This window comes from Staurois parvus, unplaced genomic scaffold (assembly GCF_062004578.1).
Source record: "Staurois parvus isolate SC_StPar_1 unplaced genomic scaffold, SC_StPar_1.0 ptg000120l, whole genome shotgun sequence".
NCBI lineage: Eukaryota > Metazoa > Chordata > Amphibia > Anura > Ranidae > Staurois > Staurois parvus.
In genome coordinates, this window is record NW_028317916.1 from 5,937,508 (window position 1) to 5,960,700 (window position 23,193).

Sequence of the window (23,193 nt, forward strand, 5' to 3'; positions counted from 1 at the left end):
CTAATTAATGTTTCACATACATTTCAGAATAAGGAAACCTTCTGGACTCAAGTAATGTTTTCCTGGGGAATAATAAAACCTTTGACCACATGGTGTCTCTGTTAGAATAGTGTTTTAGAGACTGTAAAATAACCTGTTGAGGTTAAGTAAAAGTCCATGTGTAAAGTATAATTTGATACATTCATCACAGTACAAAAACGATAAAAAGTGAATCTACACTATCACACTATACATGAGACAAGATAATTCTGACTAGATGACAGACAACGTTCTCTATGAAGAAGCTGATGACTGAGTATTAGGTTTCTAAATGTGTTCCAATTTTCTTATTAGATCTTTGAGGTGCTGTCAGCACTATGACAGCTTCTGCATTTCACCACCTAGACATACAAAGCTTGTATTATCTTCTTTTCCCTCACTGTCCTTTTCATTTCCTTTTTCTTTCTTTTTTCACCTCCCCTGTTAACTTTCACTTTAATTGTGTAAGAATAAACAGAATCATAGAAATGTAGCACAGATCTCTCAAAACAGAATATTACATCAAACATTCTTTCTATGCAAGTTTGGCAAGCACACCGAGATCGACTGGCAGTGCTATTAAAAGCAATTCTGGTTATTTTAGATCATCAAAAAAAGTATAACTAAAGGCAATTTTTAAACATTGTGGCTACAGTAGAGAAGGGTTAGAACACGTGTCATGTTTTTATTGCTGTCCGTGCTGTCACCCTCTCTATGTGTTCTGAGCGAAAAAGAGAAAGACAATCCCAAATTTTGAGTTATCACCAGAACAGAAATAGAGGGGCACTCTTCCAATGGGGACTCTAGTTCTTGTGACAACCAAAGATTCCCTTATTTTTGCAGGGATTTTATTCACATCCTGTTATGGCTATTGGACAGAAAATGAAGGTAAATCTCCCAAAGATGACAAAAAATGAAAATGGCAGGGGTTATAACACCCCTTTACTCTATCCAAAATGAACAAAAAATGCCTTTACTCTTACTTTAATATTTATTTTTCTGTAAATAGAGATTATTTTGACTGATGTGAATGTACAATATACTGTATATGCAAAGTGCTGAATAAATTGACGGTGCTATACAAGTATCTGTAATAAATAATAGGATAGCAATAGGATATTCCACATATCTGGTGGAGCATGCACTCTAATGCCTCATTCACTGACCCACAAAGCTGAACAAACTAGAACCAGTCTGATCCAAAGCTGGATGATCCACCAATATGTTTTCCTGTTATATGGCTTTGAGCAGCTGGAATAAACCCATACACACACACAGAGAACATTTAACACCAAGCAGAATAATACTTGCTGGAATATGAGCACAGAATTTCAGTGCTATCAGGCAGCAACACTCAGCACTGTATCATTATGCTTAGTCTAGTTCATACATGTAGGTTGTAGTTTTGTTTGGATCAGCGTATACTAGTCTTATAAAGGTCAGAACTATACATCGCTAGAGGTACACTGCACATTATGCAGCAGCCACAGCTATTCCATTAACAGGAGCAGTAGGCCTGTTGGAGGAGCAGTAACAGTCTAATTATAATGCTACTGAAGTCCCCAAGGAAAGGGCCATTTCAGCTTAATTGCTTATTTACCTGTTGTAGAATGACACCTTTAAATGCAGTTCAGAGCATTTTTATTCTGCATCAAAAACACAGACAGTGTTTAACCACTCCCCCTCCAGAGGATTTACCCCCTTCCTGACCAGGCCATTTTTTTGTGTTACGGCACTGCATTACTTTAACTGATAATTGCAGGGTCATGCAACTCTGCACCCAAATTAAATTTATGTCCTTTGTTTCCCATGAATAGAGCTTTCTTTTGGTGGCTTTTGATTGCCTGTGCACTTTTTATTTTTTGCGCTATAAAAAAAAAGTCTGACAATTTAAAAAAAAATAAAAATAAAATATTTATGACTTTTTACTATTAAACATGACCAGTAAAAAATGTAATCTTCTACATCTTTGCTAAAAAAAATTCCAATATGTGTAAATTAATTGGTTTATGTGAAATTAATTGGTTTATGTTATAGCATTTACAAATGGCGGTATATATACTGAAATTTAAAATTTTCTTTAGCGGGCATTCTAACACTGTGGGGAACTGACGTGGTGTCACTGACATCCCCAGTGACACCAATACAGTGATCAGTGCTAATTAAAAGCACTGACACTGTACTAATGGCACTGGGCAGGAAGGGGTTAAGATGTGGGGCAATCAAAGGATTAACTGTGTGCCATTTTACACTGTGTCCTGTGTTACTGCTTCACTGTAAGCACATTGCTTTGCATGGCTGTGCTATGCACAGCCATGCAAAGCAGTGTGCAGGAGCTGATAGGGGAGAGAACTGTAATGTTTACAGTTTTCCCCTCCACCGGAGATGCTAGGCAATCACCGGGTGCCGGCGACTAATCACTGTCCAGGACTCGGTGGTTGACAGTCTAGGCCGCGAATGGTGGCGCATGTAGGGCGCGATCACACCCCCTACCCAGAACTGAAAAATTACATACATATACTTGATTTTGTGCACCCATGCTGCCCTGTAGCAGTACTTCTGTTATAGGGCGGACTGGAAGTGGTTAAAACGGATTCCAATGGCAGTAGTTCACACCAGTGCAGTGTGTTCCAGTACAGTTAACAAAAGTAAAACATGTTGCATTTCTTTTGTATGGAACACATCTGGAATAATGCATCAAAAATGCTCCAGAACACAAATATCCTCAATTGAGGTGAAGAAAAGATGGGAAAAAACAATCAAAAACACACTGGAATGCATCAAAATTGCATCAAAAACAAGCATGCTGCTTTTACAAACCATTGTATAACTACATTATCTGTTAGAAAGAATGAAAAAAAAAACTCAATAAGAAGATTATTGAAATGCAAAAATGCCCATGCAGAAAAGCATCTGGAATATAGAAATTGTGGTGTGAACCAGCCCAGAATAAAAAATAGGCAGTAAATATGAAAGTAATAAACACTTAAAGTGACAATATTCAGCAAGTGAAAAAACACACACAAATACAAACAATGACAAAAACTACACTAAATTGCCTAAGATACTCAACCCCCCCCCCCCCCCCAAAAAAAAAAGAAAAAAAAAATTTAAAGCAAATGTTGCCAATAGTACTCTGCCAGACTAGTAAGGTCTCATCATGCATCTTCTAAAAATAAATCACCGATGGTATCTCCAATATTTGAGTATACATCGAATCCGCCTAGCATTACTCAAGCCCTTTAGGAAAAGTAAAATTTGCCCCACTGGGCCTAATAATCATGTGTATTCTAGCACCTTATATGCTTCTAATATGTTAGGAAATCCAGCCAAATTCTGATTGCAAACATACATTATATTTTTAAAGTGGTTGTAAAGGCAGAAGGTTTTTTTACCTTAATTCATTCTCTGCATTAAGGTAAAAAACCTGCAGTGTGCTGCTCTCCCCTAGCCCCCCATTATACTTACCTAAGCCCGATCTCAATCCTGTGTTGAGCATGAGAGCAGCGTCTCTCTCTCTCTCTCTCCTCACTAGACAGAGACAGCGGCATTAGCCATTGGCTCCTGCAGCTGTCAATCACAGCCAGTGAGGAGGGAGCGGGGGCAAGTTGAGCCATGCTGTGTATGTCAATGCACACATGAATACCCCCATAGCAAGCAGCATGCATAAGGTGTACTCAGTGGGAGGGAGGAACCAGGAGCTCCGTTGGGGGACCCCAGAAGAGGAGGGTTGGGGCTGCTCTGTGCAAAACCATTGCACAAAGCAGGTAAGTATAAGATGTTTGTTATTTAAAAAAATAAAATTCAAAGCTTTACAATCACTTTAACTTTTTCGTTTTACAGCATAGACTAATTAATGGATATGTTGGGGAGCTATTCTACAATGTTTCCTTTAATTTGATGCCAGAATAAAGTAAAATGAGTCTCTTAACAATTTTTACTGGTCAACCAATTAATTAAGCATTCAGCTCAGTGCCCAGAAGCACAAGAGTTATCGCTGATCCAAAACAAATGTTAAGAATGTTTACGCTCTTAGATCATTCATTGGAAGAACTGGAGCGGTGTAAGATGAGAAGTGGTGGGAAGGATACTCTGACATACCTATACCTGCTTTAATGTACGTGTTGCTTTTTTCTTCGTATGTTTTTTCATCATATCTGCACTAATCTGCCATTGAGAAGTACTGTGCCCTTTTTTATTGTTCATTGCATTAGTGCAAGTGTGTGGGTTACCAGTGCATTAACATATTGTAAAATTGGCCAAAGCCGAAGTTTTTCAACGTATATTCCTTTCCTGGTTCCTCCCTTCCCCTCATCAACATGCCATATTTAAATAGAACCTCTTTGTTTTCATTACATAACTTATTTTAATCCCTGTGAAGGCATCACTGGGTCTCCGTGTTTCTTAATGCAATGCAAGCAGATTGTGGCTGGTGGGAGTAGCTGGCAATGTACATAGCTTCCTAAAAGCATAACAGTGTCCTGTATAAATACTCCTCTCAATAGTCATCATCCCTGATGCAAGCAATAGGCTAGCTCTTGAGAGGGCAAATACTTTGATGTTCCCGAGCAGACTGTATTTGCCTGCAGACTTCCCTAACTAATGCCCGCATGTGATGCTGAGTCTCCATTATTGAAAGAACTGAAATCCAATGAATGAAAGGGCAGATTAGGAACAAATAGGCTAATAGAAAATAATTAGATGATGTTGGATGTCCTCCAACCAGGAAATGAAGCGGGCTCGATCTGCCTTGCTGCAGCTTCTAATGCACACTGTGAGAAACTCACAGTGTGCAGTGAAATCAGAGTAAGCTACTTCAGTGCATGATATGATTGTTTCAACTGCTCAAGACTGAAGGTATGGCTGGAGTACATCTTTAAATAGCAGCATTTCCATCCGTAGCACCCCTCTAGGTAGCCAGGGGGAACTAGTGGCTAATTTTAATAGTTAGAAAGGCTGAACAGAGCCTGGAAATAGTCCGTAGAGTCAAATATAGGTCAGGGCTGAGGGGCTGTACAGATCAGTTCCCTTATACCTTCCCCTGCTCTAGAAATTTGAGAAGTTTCTAGAAGGCAGTGGGCAGGAGTGAGGAGGGGCTGATCTGCATACTTAGGAGAGCCTGAGCAATCCCCAGGCAGGAAGCTTGGCATGGGGTCAGGGCAGCCCTTAAGTATGACTGAGCCGACTCAGCAGCGGGAGAGTTTGGGTGGAAGATGCAAGAGAGGAAGAGATGCAGGAGCTTGGGAGGGGGCCCAGTGGCAAGGGGCCTACATGGGAACTAAAAAGGAGGATTACTCACCAGTCCCCGGAGGGAGGACTACCTGTGAATCCAGGAAAGGAGCCAACCCAGCAGAAGGCCTGAAGGCAGCTACCTAGCTAAACCAGCTCAAAGGAAAAAGACTGAGTGAGTAATCCTACACCCCTTGGGCCAGTTAAGGGGAAAAGAGCACTCTAGTGGGAAACCTGATTAGCTCCTTACCCTTTACTGTTCATCTTAAAGTGGCAGACACTGGATCCCTTTGCCCAGGGATTCCTCCAGACAGCTGGGTAAAGAAGAAGATTATCTGCGGTCTGGGGTGGTACGCCAAATAGAGGCTGGAGAGCTCTCCCTGAAGAGTTTTGCTGTAAAGAGAATTGTACTTAGTTGCCAGGACGTTATCCTCAGTTTACTGTTCCTTGGGCATCCCATGCACCCCAAATCCCATCCCAGTTCAATACCCCCAATAAAACAAAAAAAAGCAAGCTCAAGGACTATTTACTGTCTCAAGAATGTAAGTCTGTGGAAAATGCATGTTGCCTGGCTGTGCAGGACTACAGGAGGACCCAAAACTTCAGCAACTCCGAAGAGGGTAGTGCTACACAGCATTTAGACCTAGTGACATCACAAGTGACTTGATATTTGTATTTTGTCTTCCCAATAAAGTATCTATATGACCTGTAATATTGTAGGCATTGCATTGCTGGCATTTTTCTTGTAATTTTTTTTTTCAAATTCTTTATTTTAAATACAACAGTTTCCATCTTCTCTTGTGAATTTACGTGACCATGCGCTTGCGGGTGTGAATGTTGAAAACGATGCTGTTTTCTGTACACATATGTGAGTGAATGACAGCTTTCTGCAGTGATAAATGGCTGAGAACAACATCAATTAATCAGAGTAAATACCGTGATTTAAAAGTCCTCCTAATGGTTTTGTAAAAAATGTGCGGTATTTGTGTCACTCTCATCACAGTTACAGCACTTCTATGAACACTTCTTCAAGACACCGTCTCCAGTACAAGCTTTTAACATCTTGAAGGTGATGATAAGCAAGCTGTTGCTTACCCTGGAGGTAATGAGCGAGGCAGCTGTTACAGGACCAAATCTGCTGAACAGGTAAATCCTATTCAAACAGTGTTGGCTGAATGTACTATTAGTGACAGCCCAGGCTCAGAGGAGGTTTTTCTCCAGTACTTGTATGTTACATCTTCTTATTCCATCAATGGAAAATACATTTATTTAGAAAAGGTTTCATTTTTCTGCTACGCGGCAGTATTGGCAAAACAATAAAAAATGACAGATTACCCAATTCATAATTCAAGCTAATCTAGTGATTTTGTCCAACCCCATTATTTCTCAGCAAATCAATGGAAATGAGAAAATGATGCAGATAATTAGCCCTAATTGCCTGGTTTCGCAAAATGTGTGAAACTCATCTGATTAACCAAATCTGTATTTATATAATCAGGCGCATGAAAGTTGAACTATATTCCACAATTATGGCATTCACTGGATAATGGGCATGTTCATTAAGACAATGCAAATTGCAGATATGATAATCATTATAAAGCAATCCATAGTAGGCAGCTGTTAGTTTACTACAGTCAGATCAGTGAATAAATGGTGTCTTTCTGGTTTCTTTAGAACGCAAATCTATTCACATAATTGTTGCTCTATGTCCACTACATTTAAGAAGAGCGTATGCCCTTTAAATGAGGGAAAGCTTTTTCTGCCAAAGTCTATCATGAGAATTCACACAAAGTGTTTAAGACACTCTTTAGAATCTTGGCACGCTTCTAAATGGCAAATGTCAGTGTGAACAACAGATTCATGTGCATGTTGTAAACAATGTTGATGAGGTCAGAGTGTCCATACACTACGCTTCTTTCTTGCTACTGCAGCTGTCACAAAGATATATTTTTTTTTTTTTAAATGTAAGTGTGGCTTTAGCTCCATTTAAGTCTAGTTGTGGTCCAACCACCACAAAGTGAATACAATGGAAAAATGCTATGTGGATAGCCTTTAAGCATAAATTCCAGCATGTCAAGCCCTTTTAAATTGTATATCCTGGATTAAGGTGGATTAATCTAAAATGTTGGAATTTGATGGATTTCATGTGTACTGTTGTGATGGGGTTTACAAACATGCACTGGTGGCAAGGCCTTAGGATAGGCTTGAGAACTAGTGGTATGTACTAAATTAATCTCCACTTCTTGACACACAGACTGAACGATATTCACTGATTTGGGTTATTTTTAACAAAGAAATATAGCAGACTACATTTTATGAAATAAAAATTTATTTGCAAAATGTTAGGACTAAGAAAAACTTTTTTTTCAAAATTTCTGGTATTTTTTCATTTATATAGCAAAAGATAAAAAACCAAGTGATGATTCAATACCACCAAAAGAAAACTCTATTTGTGTGAAAAGATTATCGAAATTTCATTTGCGTAGTTTTTCATGACCAAGCAATTGCCAGTTAGCAAGTAGCGTAGTGCTGCATAGCAAAAAAAATGCCCTGTTTATGAAGGGGGTAAAAACTTCTGGAGGTCAAGTAGTTAGTTTACATGAACGATAATAAATACATCTTAATAATAACCTCCAGTCTCCCACGTGTTCTCATGCAATATAATTGTGCAAATAATTCAAAGTTAATAGAATCCATTTGTAATCCCAAAGTGTTCAAATGTAAAATCTTCAACTGCAGTCTTCATATAAAAGTGTTCATTCAGGCTAGCTTCACATCTATGCAGATTGCGGTTGATGCATTTACCGGGTGCATTTTGCATTTTTTTCACGCTTTTGATAATTTATTGGCTCATTTTGCATGTTATGTTTTGTGTGCCTTTAGCGGGTTGTCAAGGATCCTGTGGCCACCACATCCTTAATAACTGATGAGTCATCAGCTGTCAGAGGGGTTCCCTGCTGACCACTGAATATAAAAGAAACCTATTGACACCAATAAAAAAATTCAAGAAAAAAACAGTGTGGGGGTCATCCCCAATCTATACAATGCTTCCAGTCTGGTATGGACTTTAAGGGGAACCCAAGTCAAAATGTAAAAAAAAAGGGCGTGGGGTCCCCCCAAAAATCCATACTAGACCCTTATCCAAGCATGAAGCTCACCAGGAAGGGGGATGAGCGAGCGCCCCCCTGAGCCATTCCAGGCCATATGCCTTCAACATGGGGGGCGGGCGTTTTAGGGCATGGGGACTCTCCCTCAAAGCACCTTGTCCCCATGTTGATTAGGACTAGGGCCTCTTCCCCACAACCCTGGGCTGTGGTTGTAGGGTTTACCAAGGGGGCCCCCAGATCACAGCCCCCCCCATGTGAATGAGTATGGGGTACATAGTACCCCTATTCATTTACCAAAAAAGTGTAAAAAGGGAACAAAAACACAAGTTTTTGACAAGTCCTTTATTAAAAAACAGAAAAAAAATCGTCCCCAAAGTAAATCCAACATTAATCACGATGAACTCCGCTGCTGACCCGAAGAAAAAAAAAAAGAGCCCTACTCTCGACGAAGGCTCCCGCTGTCTGACAGGTTTTAAATAAGTCAAGGGGTGGAGCCACCTGGTGACTTCACTGGGTGATTCTTCCCCCTCGTAACATCTTCCCCCCAACTTGTTTGCAGGTCAACACAGCAAATGAATGTGAATATTGAAATACAAAAAATGCAGCGCTTGAGTGTATAATACAGGGAATTAGCATGAATAACAGATTTAAATGTTCATATTTCAACATGCACCAGATTCCACATTCTTAAATTGTTAAAACAATAATCAGATGAGTAATGAAGATCTATCCGTCTAATCAAGGTGCATATAGTGATGGTGATGCTAAAATCATAAGTTCTGTGATGTATCCAAAGAAATCCGTGACTTCCGTGATAGGGGAATGACTGTATAATGCACTAACCAGATAGCGCAAGTACATGCGCATTGGAGTATAATGACCTACTCCTGGTCACAGCCAGATGGTCCTCAGCGTGAAGCCCTCAAGGACACCAGTGCACCACTCTTGCCGTCTCCTACCACCAGGGGGGGTGCGCCTCTTTACAGTAACACGAAATCACTTTGTATCCTCTATCGCCAGGATTGATGTACTTTCTTATCAGGAGATCATCTCAGGGGCTCAGCAATAAGACCCAAAAGAAAGAAATCTTGATAGTGTAGTATTTTATTCAAAGGTAAAAAAGTAAGTAATACACTTACATGGTAATGTCCAAAAAGCTGATGCATAGAATCCAAAAAGATGGCCGACAGTCAGATGCATGAAACCAGTGGATAATAAATGGTGTGAGAGGTGTCCTTATCCCTAACGCGTTTCGTGGCAATGGCACATTATCAAAGGGATAATTTGATAATGTGCCATTGCCACGAAACGCGTTAGGGATAAGGACACCTCTCACACCATTTATTATCCACTGGTTTCATGCATCTGACTGTCGGCCATCTTTTTGGATTCTATGCATCAGCTTTTTGGACATTACCATGTAAGTGTATTACTTACTTTTTTACCTTTGAATAAAATACTACACTATCAAGATTTCTTTCTTTTGGGTCTTATTGCTGAGCCCCTGAGATGATCTCCTGATAAGAAAGTACATCAATCCTGGCGATAGAGGATACAAAGTGATTTCGTGTTACTGTAAAGAGGCGCACCCCCCCTGGTGGTAGGAGACGGCAAGAGTGGTGCACTGGTGTCCTTGAGGGCTTCACGCTGAGGACCATCTGGCTGTGACCAGGAGTAGGTCATTATACTCCAATGCGCATGTACTTGCGCTATCTGGTTAGTGCATTATACAGTCATTCCCCTATCACGGAAGTCACGGATTTCTTTGGATACATCACAGAACTTATGATTTTAGCATCACCATCACTATATGCACCTTGATTAGACGGATAGATCTTCATTACTCATCTGATTATTGTTTTAACAATTTAAGAATGTGGAATCTGGTGCATGTTGAAATATGAACATTTAAATCTGTTATTCATGCTAATTCCCTGTATTATACACTCAAGCGCTGCATTTTTTGTATTTGAATTTTGATGAATGGGGTATACGAGGTTTACCTATATGCTAGCAGCTTGAATCCTATCATATCCAGCGCTCGTCCCTCTCTTCATATATTGAATGTGAATATTGGCCTGCATAAAAACCAACTACTAATAATGCATTTCCTGGCCTTTGAACTGATTTCAGGTGGATAAGAATGAATACTAATGAGAGCTTTGTTATGTGTCAGCCCCTCACTGTAGAAGGCAAGCTTTTCCAGCAGCCATATTGACAATGTGTCTGTGTCCCATTGTGGAGATTTCCTTTCACTTTCTGTCCAATAGTCAAAAAAGGAAATCCCTGAAAATTAAGGAAATTCCTTGGGACCCCCCGGGTCACCAGAACTAGTATCCCCATTGAAAGATTTCCCCTCTATTACTTTTCTGGGTACAACCCAAAATGTGGTATTTTCTTTTAATTTCACTTTCAATGATAATGGTAAACAGGACAACTAGAGAGGTTGAGTCTAGACAGCAATAAAAATAGACAGGTGTTCTAATCCATCTCCACTCTATTTAAAGCTAAAAAAAAGTTTTGCCTTTAGTTATACTTTAGGAATAAAGAGAACACGCATGACACAGCAGTGTAAAATTGGTAAGCAGCAGGGCAGTTGGCAAAAATGTATGAGAGAAAACAGGGGCATCCCTAGGGTTGGTGTCACCCGATGCCAGAACACTTGGTGACCTCCCCTCCGACAATCCCCGCAGGATGGATCAGATCTGCAGATTGAGCATAATGGATCAGTGTCCAATCCATTATCCTCCCCAATCCGCAGATCCGATCCATCCTGCAGGGATCGTCAGCTTGCAACCTATACGGAGTTAACTGTTCTCTCCACGAAAAGGTAAGTTTTAAAGCAAGCTGACGATCCCTGCAAGATGGATCAGATCTGCGGATTGGGGAGCATAATGGATCAGACTCCGATCCATTATGCTCAATCTGCAGATCCGATACATCCTGCAGGGATCGTCGGCTTTCTTTAAAACTTAATTTTTCGTGGAGCGGGTCCGGTGTCACCCCGTGCAATAGGTGTCACCTGGTGCAGCGCGCACCCCCCGCACCTGCCTAGGGATGCGCCTGAGAGAAAAACAGTACAAGCAGGTGTTTTACTAAAAGAGATCCCAGATTAAAAAGTAGTATAAAATTGGCCAGCAGCAGGACAATTTTAAATAGCAAGGTTAGACCCAAATTTACTAGAGACAAAGATCACAGACTGGGGCTTTACTACAATAATTAAGATACTGCAAAGGATACAGCAGTGTAAAAGTGACCAGTAGTAGGAATGCTTTATTCAGAGATAATAGGCCTAACTGGTGTATGCCTAACTTTATTTTTATCTATGTGGATAGAGGGGTGCATTGAATGTGAGTGATATATTGTGAGGTAGCTTAGGTACATTGTTTTTGCACTGTTTTTTTTACTTTTTTTATTTTGTTTTCAGCATGCCATAATGGAGTGGCTTGCTGCTAACAAAAAGTAGCATAAATATTGTCAGTAATGGCTATGTTCTAAAGGCCATGCAAAATATTACAGTTAAAAAAAATTCCTGGGTATATCTGCACAAAAACCTGCTGGACCTGTGAATCTCAAATCAAACCCATGGTCAGGGCGAACCCAAATCTCATCCCTATTGCCTGCGTTACCGCTCTGTTTGTTTGATTTAAAACTCAGAAAAAAAATATATTATGTGTGTGTAAACTACAGCTAAGCTTTAGAGCCCATAAACAGTTTTTCCCCAGCAGGAGTCCAAATTTCTACCTGCTGGCTAAAAGATGATAGGCAAAATTTAAGCATGCAATATTTTATTTTAACTGGCTAAAATACTGTACGCAGTTTTACATTTTTTAATTAGCAATATAAAGACATTTTACAATAAAACTACCCATTCTCTTTAAGAGCTGGCAACATATGTATTTCAATAGCTGAAAAGTCATATGCTGCCTGAGCCTGAAGATATGTAAAGTAGGCTGAGGAAAAAGGGCTGAAACCTTTAGCATTAAATGTTATCATTGTAACTTTACACATATTTGCATCTTGTGACAATTTATCTGAATTATTTCAGGTGCATTGAATGTTTTCAGCTATTAACATTTGACATTGGATACAGCCGTGCCATACCTCCCTCTGTGCTTGAGGTCAGTATTATGAGCGACTAGACTGCACTGTGCTTTTGAACTGAATGTTTGAATCAATTTTCCAGGCACACCATACAAAAAGCTTTTCTTACGTAAGTTTGGAATAGAAAATCTATTATCGTACACCGAAAATCAGACGGTATACTGTACTTTGGAGAGATTTGAATTCGCCATTAAGCATGAAGGATTCAGACATCAAGTCAGAGTGGCACTGTTGATGATGAGCACCACACACAAAATATTCAAACCATGCCCCCTACTTCTGTATTGCAAGTGTATGCTAGAACATATTCATTGTTGACATAAGCCTACAGCCTTACCCATCATCTGCATCATTAGCTTACAGCAGCCACTAAGTGGAGTCCCTCACATTACTGCAACCCTATCCTCTAATTTTGAGTTTGACATGTCATTCACAGGTTCAGAGCAGGGGCCTGGGGCTGCAGTCAAAAGAACCCAGTAAAGCTGCCTATAGATATGTCTTTATTTTGTTCATCAAGCAGGCTGATAAAAAATAAATAAATAAATAAACGGATTCCCCCATCCAGGCTATTAAGGTAGATGGAGGAATCTTCCCCGCTGTGCTATTGTATATTGACAGTGGGGACTCCTCTACTGTCAGAATACACTGATCAGTGTCACAGCCCATTGGCTGCAGTCACTGTTTGAATGAAAGTTTGACAAAATTCCCCAATGATCAACTTCTGTCGAGCAAGAGCAGTCATAGATGAATCAAAATTCGCCTGGTTCCTCTTGAACTGTGAATTGTGATCCATCTATGGCCAGCTTAATGTTGCAAATAAAATGTTAAATTAAGACAACAAATACATCAAAACTCTGTTGCCAATTTAACTCAGATATTTTTTCTTTGGAGATTACCTTTATTTGAGTATTTTATTAACCCCAGTAGTCCGGTGAATCCCTCATACTGTATGTAACCCTACCTTTCATCTCTGTGGAAGTCTTCCCTAATTATGGAGAAAAATTAGATCTTCTTGCAGAGTTACAAATAAGGATTCAGAGGGTTCTGGGGGCTAAATACACTGCTCAAAACAATTAAAGGAACACTTTGAAAACACATCAGATCTCAATGGGGAAAAATATCAAGCTGGATATCTATACTGATATGGACTAAGTATTGTGTTAAGAACATAAGGATGCCTCATCGTTTGATGGAAATTAAAGTTATCAACCTACAGAGGACTGAATTCAAAGACACCCTGAAAATCAAAGTGAAAAAATTATACAGCAGGCTAATCCATTTTGCTGAAATTTAATTGCAGCAACTCAAAATGGTACTCAGTAGCTTGTATGGCCCCCACATGCTTGTATGCATGCCTGACAATGTCGGGGCATGCACCTAATGAGACGACAGATGGTGTCCTGGGGTATTTCCTCCCAAATCTGGACCAAGGCATCACTGAGCTTTGGGACACTGTGAGGTGTAACCTGGTGGTGTCAGATGCTGAACGATGTTACAGGCAGCATAATGTACTCCACGGCTTCCCCAGACCCTTTCACATCTGTCACATGTGTTCGGGGTGAACCTACTGTCATCTTTGAAAAGCACAGGGTACCAGTGGCAGACCTGCCAATTCTGGTGTTCAGTGGCAATTGCCAATAGAGCTCTATGATGCTGGGCAGTGAGCACAGGACCCACTAGAGGACGTTGGGGCCCTCAGGCCACCCTCATGAAGTCTGTTTCTGATTGTTTGGATAAAGACATTCACACCAGTGGCCTGCTGGAGGTCATTTTTTAGGGCTCTGACAGTGCTCATCCTTTTCCTTCTTGCACAAAGGAACAGATACCAGTCCTGCTGATGGTTTAAGGACCTTCTATGGCCCTGTCTAGCTCTCCTAGAGTAACTGCCTGTCTCCTGGAATCTCCTTCATGCTCTTGTGACTTTGCTGGGAGACACAGAAAACCTACTGGCAATGGCACGTATTGATAGCCAATGCAAAACTAGAGAAAAACAGTGTTAAAAGATGAATAGAAAAAAAAAATGTAAGTGGCCTCCACCTGTAAAACCATTCCTGTTTTGGGGGTCGTCTGATTGTTGTCCATCTAGTGCACCTGTTGTTAATTTCAGCTGAAACTGATTAACAACCCCCTCTGCTACTTAACTGACCAGAACAATATCCCAGGAGTTTAAATGACTTGATGCTATACTCTGATTAAAAAATGTTCCTTTATTTATTTTGAGCAGTGTATATTTTTAGATTGACAGAGTATAGAGTATTGACAGAGTGTAGATATAGAATAAAATCCCTGTTACATCATTTTACTGTCTGTGTCCCATCGGGTAGATTTTCCTTCATTGCCTTTGCTGAAAACACAACAGGAAGTTATAGAAAATCTGTTCCAAGTGAACACAAATACTTTCCAAAACAGTTGTCACCAGAACAGCTGAAAGATTACCCTGATTCCAGTGATGACTGCGATTTTTTAAATTTCCCTTGCTTCCAGTCCTGGTGACCATGGGCAAATAAAAAGGGGGAATCTCTTCAATGAAGACACAGAAAGCAGTTACATTCCCACAAGGGGACTTTTTAATAAAAAAACATATAACTCCTGCAAATATATCTCATTGCAAATAATTGACTATGCTTGGTTTAGAGTGGTATAAATGTTTAATCATTATTATATAAAATGTGGCATTGAAAACATTTATGAAACAATACAAGTTGTTAAAGGGCAAGCAATCAATTTCATTGTATGCAGTGAGTAGTACAAGTGCCAAAGTATATAGGTGACAAGCTGCTGTGCACAAAGAAGGTACCAATGACCCAAAGAAATAACAATGTATATATAAAGTGCAGCGCTCGTTATTAAAACCAGTAAAATAAAAATAAATCCTCAATAATAAATATATATACACATATGAGTTCAAAATAAAAAGATAGCCCAGCAAATCAATATAAGGATATAAGTCCTCAGAGGGGGGTCGATTGGCGACCCCCCTCTGAGGACGTGCTGGAGCACGATACGCGTCAGGAGGAGCCACACCACGCCGTGACGTCACGCCGCCGGAGCAACATGGAACTCCGGTGGCCATCTTACTACACCAGACGGTCAGTCCCTAACAGACTACTGTCTGCAACGATTTATGTATATTTTTACATTCTTTAAAATTTACTACACTATAAGAGTATCCTTGTCATCTCCTGGGGGAGTACACTAGCCCACAGACACACTCTCGAGACGGATTACTGCAACCCAGCCTAACCAGAGGGATACTACCTACCAGGAGTACATAGGGGGACCCCTAGTGGAAGAGGATCATCAGCCTCATACCAAACAGAGGGAGGACCACCCACTATCTGACGATATCTGGATGATTTATATACAAAAGCGCATTTATTATGTGCGTCCAGTGAGTGCGCATTGTTTTATCACTACCACACAGATACCGGACATCTTAGTCACCTGAGCACTTATATCCTTATATTGATTTGCTGGACTATCTTTTGATTTTGAACTCATATGTGTATATATATTTATTATTGACTAATCAATTTCGTTTGGTTGATTCTATCTTTTAAGAAATATGCCAGAAATGAGCACAGAACAAACATAGTTGTAAAGGCTAAAGGTTTTTTACCCTCATGCATTCTATGCCACACAGCATGTGAGGAGGGAGTGGGGGCAGGGCCAAGCAGCAACATTCTGTGTGTCTCATAGACACGCAGAGGCGGCTCAGAAGCAAGCACATACAAGTGCCCCAGAGCAAACAGCCTGGTCTCGGGTCACTCATCAGGGGGAGGGGCCAGAAGCGCAAGCGAGGACTCATGAAGAGGAGGATCAGGGCTGCTCTGTGCAAAACCATTGCTCAGAACAGGTAAGGATAGCATATTTGTTATTTTAAGAAAATATGTGAACCTTTAATCTCACTTTAAGACTTTTTTTTACATAAATCAGTGTAAGAAAATTATGTAATTTATGTATAAAGGGTCCGTCACAGCAGGTATGGCCAGCAACCTGTGATAATGGTTCCCCAAAATTCCCTTGTGCCTAATGGTTGCTACAGACAACTTTTGCCTTTGAAAAAAAAGGAATCATAAGTATATACAGTACATTGAAAAAAAAAATCCAGAGATTTTATTTTGCAATTCAGGCTGCAGTTTAATAAAATGTTTAACTTTCAGAGAACATTCTTTTTCTCATGTTCTCTCAATAGTCATTTGCACAATGGAATGCACAGGGAAATGTGGAATCTATGATTTTTATCAGTGGCTGTTTTCTCCTAAGGCAATTCTGTTTTAGGTTTACCGAACCGTTGAAACTTACTGTTCATCATATACAGGTTATAGTATTAAACGCATCATTAGCATCTTTACCCAACCAAATCCACTTCTTTTTCTTCACTAAGAAGGTGAAATTAGTTTTGATATGTTTTCAGTCCTAGGATTCTGTTGTATATGCTCAGTAAATTGCATGTCTGCAAATGTGTGTATGAATATATATTGTTTTAATTACTATTGCCTATATTTTTTTTTATAATAATTATGAAAAACTGCCAAAAATTCTAAGGTTTCTTCTTAGAACACCATGGAGTTCTGATTCCTTTTTTGTTCAGAACACTGCAAAACTTTATTAGCACTGGAAGTTTCTCACTTACCGTAATTTGTTATTAAAATGGCTAGTCTCGGTATCATCAGATTAAAATCTGGTTAAGGCACATAAATCATACATTTTCCAAGCAAGATCGTGTTTTTATTCTTTTTCTTTCAAAAGTTTAATTTCATTAAAGGTGAACTAACCCTTTAAGGAAAGATCTCCCAGGTTTTTGCACTAATCATTCTCCCCAAAAAAAACATTCAAAGGTCTGATTTCTAACTGCCTTCTCTTGTATTGTGTTCGCTCAACTCAGAAATTACTTATGAAAGGCAAATTTAGGTAAAATTTCTATGTATTGAAAAAGCCACATGCAGTGATAAAGTTCTCTTTCATGCTTTAATTTTATAAAATGTAAAATTCTTATCATAAGTTCCTCTCTTGGGTAATTTCCAGCTTTACATTCTATTATTGCATCACACTGCCAGCCCTTTCACCCCACAGCATATGAATGGAAACAAGGTAACCTCATGAAAGTGCTGAAGTCCAAGCTCATATGAACTTAGAATCAAAATTCCAAGTACAATAGGGGGAAATAAATCAATCTCTTCAAATGATCTCAGATTCAGTAACTGATAAATCTTCAGAAATGAGCCTCCATGGGATTTCTTTATTATTCTCACAGCTGCAGAAATGCTTAGTTATTCCTTATAAAATAGAATCAGATTTATCCTATAAATAATGATTCTGTTTTGAATTGTTTCCAATGTGATGGTTGAGTCAAAGCCTATTACAAAAAAAGTATCACTGCAATGGCCAGCAAGCCATTTTTTTCTTGTTTTGCTCACATCAAAACAATCATTATCCATATGCTGTTTGAAATGCATGTTAAGCACATTCACTAAGGCCTGATTCACACTAGTAAAATTTCAGATGTGTCTTAAATCACACAGAATCACATTGTTTTAAATGGTGTCCATTCACATCAATGTGTCTCAGCAAGGTGCAATTGCGGAAAAAGTTCCTGTACTACTTTGGTGTGGCTCCAGAGCAACTTTGGCCCCATAGAATATACAAGCCTTATGAACGTTGAAGTAGAAAAGTCAAAATCTCAAGCACATAAGTGTGGAGGACCAGAGACAACTCTTCTATATATATCTGTATATATATATATATATGTATATACAGTATGTTTTATCAATGAATCAATGGCTAAGCCAAGTCTTGCAGCTCTCACAAATGACTGGGGTAGTCCAGATACCAACTGTAAAGAGATAAACAGAGAGCACACCAGCCTAGTGCATAATAACAGGGTAAATGTATTAAAATAATGGTAAAATCATACTCACTTTGGCCCCATAGAATATACAAGCCTTATGAACGTTGAAGTAGAAAAGTCAAAATCTCAAGCGCATAAGTGTGGAGGACCAGAGACAACTCTTCTGTATATATCTGTATATATATATGTGTATATAAAGTATGTTTTATCAATGAATCAATGGCTAAGCCAAGTCTTGCGGCTCTCACAATGACTGGGGTAGTCCAGATATCAACTGTAAAGAGATAAACAGAGAGCACACTAGCCTAGTGCATAATAACAGGGTAAATGTATTAAAATAATGGTAAAATCATACTCACAAAAAATGTATTAAAAATTACATATCAGGTTACAGCCACTTGGTACAATAATCGATAAGACCCAATTGCATCCTAGGGTCCATTGGGTCTTATTGATCACTATACCAAGTGGTTGTAACCTGATATGCAATTTGTCATACATTATTTGTGAGTATGATTTTACCATTATTTTAATAAATGTACCTTGAGATATTGCACTAGGCTGGTGCACTCTCTATTTGTCTCTTTAAATTATGAAAGTTGCCTCCAAGTTGCACTACATAATCGTACTAAAAGTTGGATAAAACATTTTTGCAGCAGTGGGAACCTAGCCTTAGGTACTGCACGAAAGAAAGAAATATGTGTAAGGAAGGATCCCAGAACAGCCAATAAGAAATAATCTCTTAGCAGATCTGACTATTATAATTGGAAATCTAAGGGGATGCTAGGGGCTGTAAAACGTCTTCGTCATACGTTATTTCTAGAAAGTGTGGAGGAGAGAGAGATGCTAGGTATTGCAGTATTGTGGTTGTGGAAAGTCAATTTTCACTTCTGCACCTGTCCCCAATTCTGGTTCCATTTTATAAAGAAGCCTTTTAATTTTGTGTCTCCTTTCCAAGGTAAAAGAACTGCATGATTTCCATGATCTAAACCTGGAGAAGCATGATGCTGTGGAAATCATCCTTCAACATGTGCTTACATTTATATTACAAAGCAATTATTTCAGTTTTTTAGATGTAATGGAACATATTGAGAAGTATACAGCTATAAAGGTAAAGTTCTCTTAATTTGCTCAAAAATATCTTTTCTACCAAAACCATTTAGTAAGGTCTTTAATGCAGATTTATACCAAATTTATCTTCATATAGTAAGCAAAATTCTCAGTTGACCTATTGTGTGTCCTGGCATTCCTTTTGCAGTGCGATCATACTGTATGAGCACAACATCAGTTATTAGAACCAGAACGATTCCATGATAAATATGATTTCAATACAGTTAGATGAAAAGTATACTTGCTGAAAAATATAAATTTGAAATCACTTGCTGGCTTGTGGCTGATGGCGGAGTCTCCAACCCACACTCTTCGTGTTATTCAGTGCTTTACCTGGTATCGCTTCGGACTCAGAATAGGCCAGCCAATGCTTAATCTCCTAGTGATGAGGAATTTTCCAATTCACAAGTAAAGTGTAAAATCTTTTAGCATCTGTGGATTTGAGATAGTGTCAAAGTAGAATAGAAAGTAGGTAAACTCGATGTATTCAAAAGGATTCCTTTGCATACCAGTCTTAAAAAAAAATTTACAGCAGGAACAAAAAATTCTGTCCTCTCTTGGGAAGCACTAGATGAATTTAGATTTATCATATAATGAGCTAATTTTCCATTCTTGACATCCAAAAGGTAAAACAAGATTGTTACAACAATACTATCCAAATAAAAGACATCAGCATATTTATTTCTCTAGGGCCGCAATTTTTGGGTTGAAGGGGTGCTCTAATTAAAAAAAACACCCCTTACCTGCCAGACAATTAGGGGTTTATTTACTAAAGCTGGAGAGTCCAAAATCAGACTCCCTTCTGCATAGAAACCAATCAGCTTCCAGGTTTCATTGCCAAAGCTTCATTGAACAAGCTGAGGTTAGAAGCTGATTGGTTTCTATGCAGAAGGGAGTCTGATTTTGGACTCTCCAGCTTTAGTAAATAAACCCCTTAGTAACCAAAATATACTCAACATGGTTAACTTTTCCATGAAAAACCTATTTGGTCATCAGTACAAAGTACAGGAGTCTTCAAGGAGCAGTAGATAACCTCAGAGCCTGCTTACTGCAAAATGGCTGAACATTCACTTTTTTTGTGGTTAAGAAATTTGCATAAAATCATGACATGAACAAATAATAAATATGTCACCTTTATTTTACCTTTAGGAGAACATTTGCTGGATGGATCAAATTCTAGATTTAACATGGGAGGATATGGATGATTTATATATTTTTATGGAAGAGCTGACAAAGCTGGAAGCTTTAGAAATGGTAATTTATTTTTTGCTGTGATATATTAAAGATATTCACAGTTGCGAATGCAAAGATTTGCATCTGTCTGTGTTTTCATTATCTCCTATCATATGCAGTTCAATTTTTATTCCAGTTCCGAGTAAACTCACCCAGACCCCATTATTGCAAGTCTGCGAATTAGGAATCCCGATTTTACTGTACGTTTTCTCATCTGCATTCCTGTTCCAGGTCAGCGACTCATAATATGGATGCCAGGTAGCTTGTATTTTCAGGAGGTCAGCAGTCGTAGCTTCCATAACGCTCTCACTGCTAGTTTCCTTTAAAGTATAACTAAAGGCAAACCTTTTTTTCAGATTTAGATTTATATAGAGGGATGAGGGGTTATACCCCAGCCTGTAATTGTCCTGATCACCAGTGTATCCGGGAATGAAATCAATGGGTAAATCCATAATTTTGAGCTGCAATCAGAACAGGAACACAGGGGACATCCTAATGGAGACATTTAGGGACAACTATTTAAAAGGGAAGTTACCTCACAATGGAAAGATATCCTCTTACACCTGGTTCACACTTGTGCAGGACATGTGATCCGCTTTTGCTCGGGTACGGCAGCCCATTCATTTGAATAGACTGCTCTGCCACATGTCCCACACAAAAAAGGTGCATGCAGATCATTAAAAACGCAGCTGAAGGGAAACCACATGGCCTTTTTGACCGTCTGGTTGACCTGTGGTTCCCGCACCTGCGATCTTGCTGCAGGCTGAGCTGCTTGGGGCTGCGGTTCAGAATGAATGGCAACCTCACGCATCTTGCAAGAGCAACGCAATTTGGCTGCAGCTGGTTGTGGGTGTGGGAACCAATGCTATTCCCTCATCTGCAACTTGAACGCACAATGCAGGCTAGTGTGAATTTAGCCTTACTCCCTGTTAAGTTTACATGACAGAGTCAAGGAAAAATTCCCCAATGAGACACTGCTGGCAGAAAAGAAAGATGACAGTGGTTTGACTCTGCCATTGGTTGTTAAGGAGCCAGGCTTATGACGCCCTTTCCCCACCTCCCAGCCATGCCAGGCCCTTCTTGTCTGGTATGGATTAGGGGATTTCATGCCAAAAAGAAGAAAATACAATTGCATGAGGTTCCCCTCAAAATTCATACCAGAGCCTTATCCATACATGGTTAATAATGTCACCGAGTGACCTTGCACCCTAGTTTTCATACCTGTACATTTAGCTTTCAGCAAGGGTATTTTGTTTATTTCCTTTGATTAAATTAAATAGTGTGACAAATACTCAGCGTTTAGTGTTATAATATATTAGTGTATCTAAACCCAGGAATAAAACTGTAATATACATCAGTTTGACAGTCTTTAGATATGGTGTCTAATTTTTTTTCAGACCTTCCCTTTATTTTCATCTGGTGATACTGTCTGCGATACACTACATGTCCTAGGGCGATGACATCTACTTACTGTACTGCATCTATGGAGGAGCAAAATTGTCACCATAGGACAGGGAGTGTTTTAACACTAAAAAATAACCCTTCTTCTCTCCATAACATAGGAAAGGGTTGTTTTGTAGTCCACAGAGAGAACATAGAACAATTCTAACTGAAAACACTCAGCAGAACCAAAATGTTTAGAAAGTTATACACTCACACGCATTCTGGTATTTGCAATAGGTAATTCTAATAGAATTAGGAAGCCACTTTTAATAGTACATTTAACAGACCAAAATGTATCAAAAAAGAGAATTTTGTCAGTATTTACACTTTAAATACCCATAAACATACAGTATATATATGTATTATTATATACCGTATATTCCACTTGTATATTTTTAAAAGGATAAAAGGCTTATCAGTCCCTGAGTATCTAGACCAGTTTAGTGTTATAACACTTCATTTTGTATCTGGTCTTTGCTGGAGCACTTTGGTGTATTGAACTGGACAGCTGAAGCAGTACACTTCATTAGTGGTAATGACTGTCAAGGTGAATAATTTGTTACAGCCCAAAAGATGAAGGAGTTTCAAACAAAAACACAGATAGATAATTCTTGGAATTGTTTTGCAGAGTGCTGTAATTGTGTGTTAACAGTTAAAATAAATGATCTATAATAATGTTCTCTTTCAGAACCACCAGCCCAAAATAGTTGAGACTTAGAGGTTAAAACTGCATTCAGCTGGTCACTATTTGGCTAATGGTGGTGATGCTTTTAGAATTAGCTTTTTTATTAGCATACACAGGGGCGTCCCTAGGGTTGGCGTCACCTGGTGCGGTAACACTTGGTGACACCCCCTTCGATGATCCTCACAGGATGGATCTGGTCTGCAGATTGAGCATAATGGATCGGAGTCCGATTCATTATCCTCCCCAATCTGCAGATCCGATCCATCCTGTGGGGATTGTCGGCTTGCAACCTATACAGGGTTAACTGATCTCTCCATGAGCTCCACCAAAAGGTAAGTTTTAAAGCAAGCCCCCCCCTTTCTCTCTCTACCTTCTCTCTCTTCCCTCCCTCTACCCCTCTCTCTCTCTATCTG

General features: G+C 39.3%; 1 protein-coding gene across 1 annotated transcript in view; it reads left to right on the top strand.

Moving 5' to 3' along the window:
* The window catches only part of CPED1 (cadherin like and PC-esterase domain containing 1), a 349,788-nt gene that overhangs the window by 161,309 nt on the left and 165,286 nt on the right, over window positions 1–23,193 (top strand). The window contains exons 7-10 of the mRNA XM_089672109.1: window positions 6,251–6,393; window positions 12,403–12,475; window positions 19,268–19,420; window positions 20,569–20,673. Coding sequence (XP_089528235.1) covers window positions 6,251–6,393; window positions 12,403–12,475; window positions 19,268–19,420; window positions 20,569–20,673 — 474 coding nt within the window. The remainder of the gene's footprint in view (window positions 1–6,250; window positions 6,394–12,402; window positions 12,476–19,267; window positions 19,421–20,568; window positions 20,674–23,193) is intronic.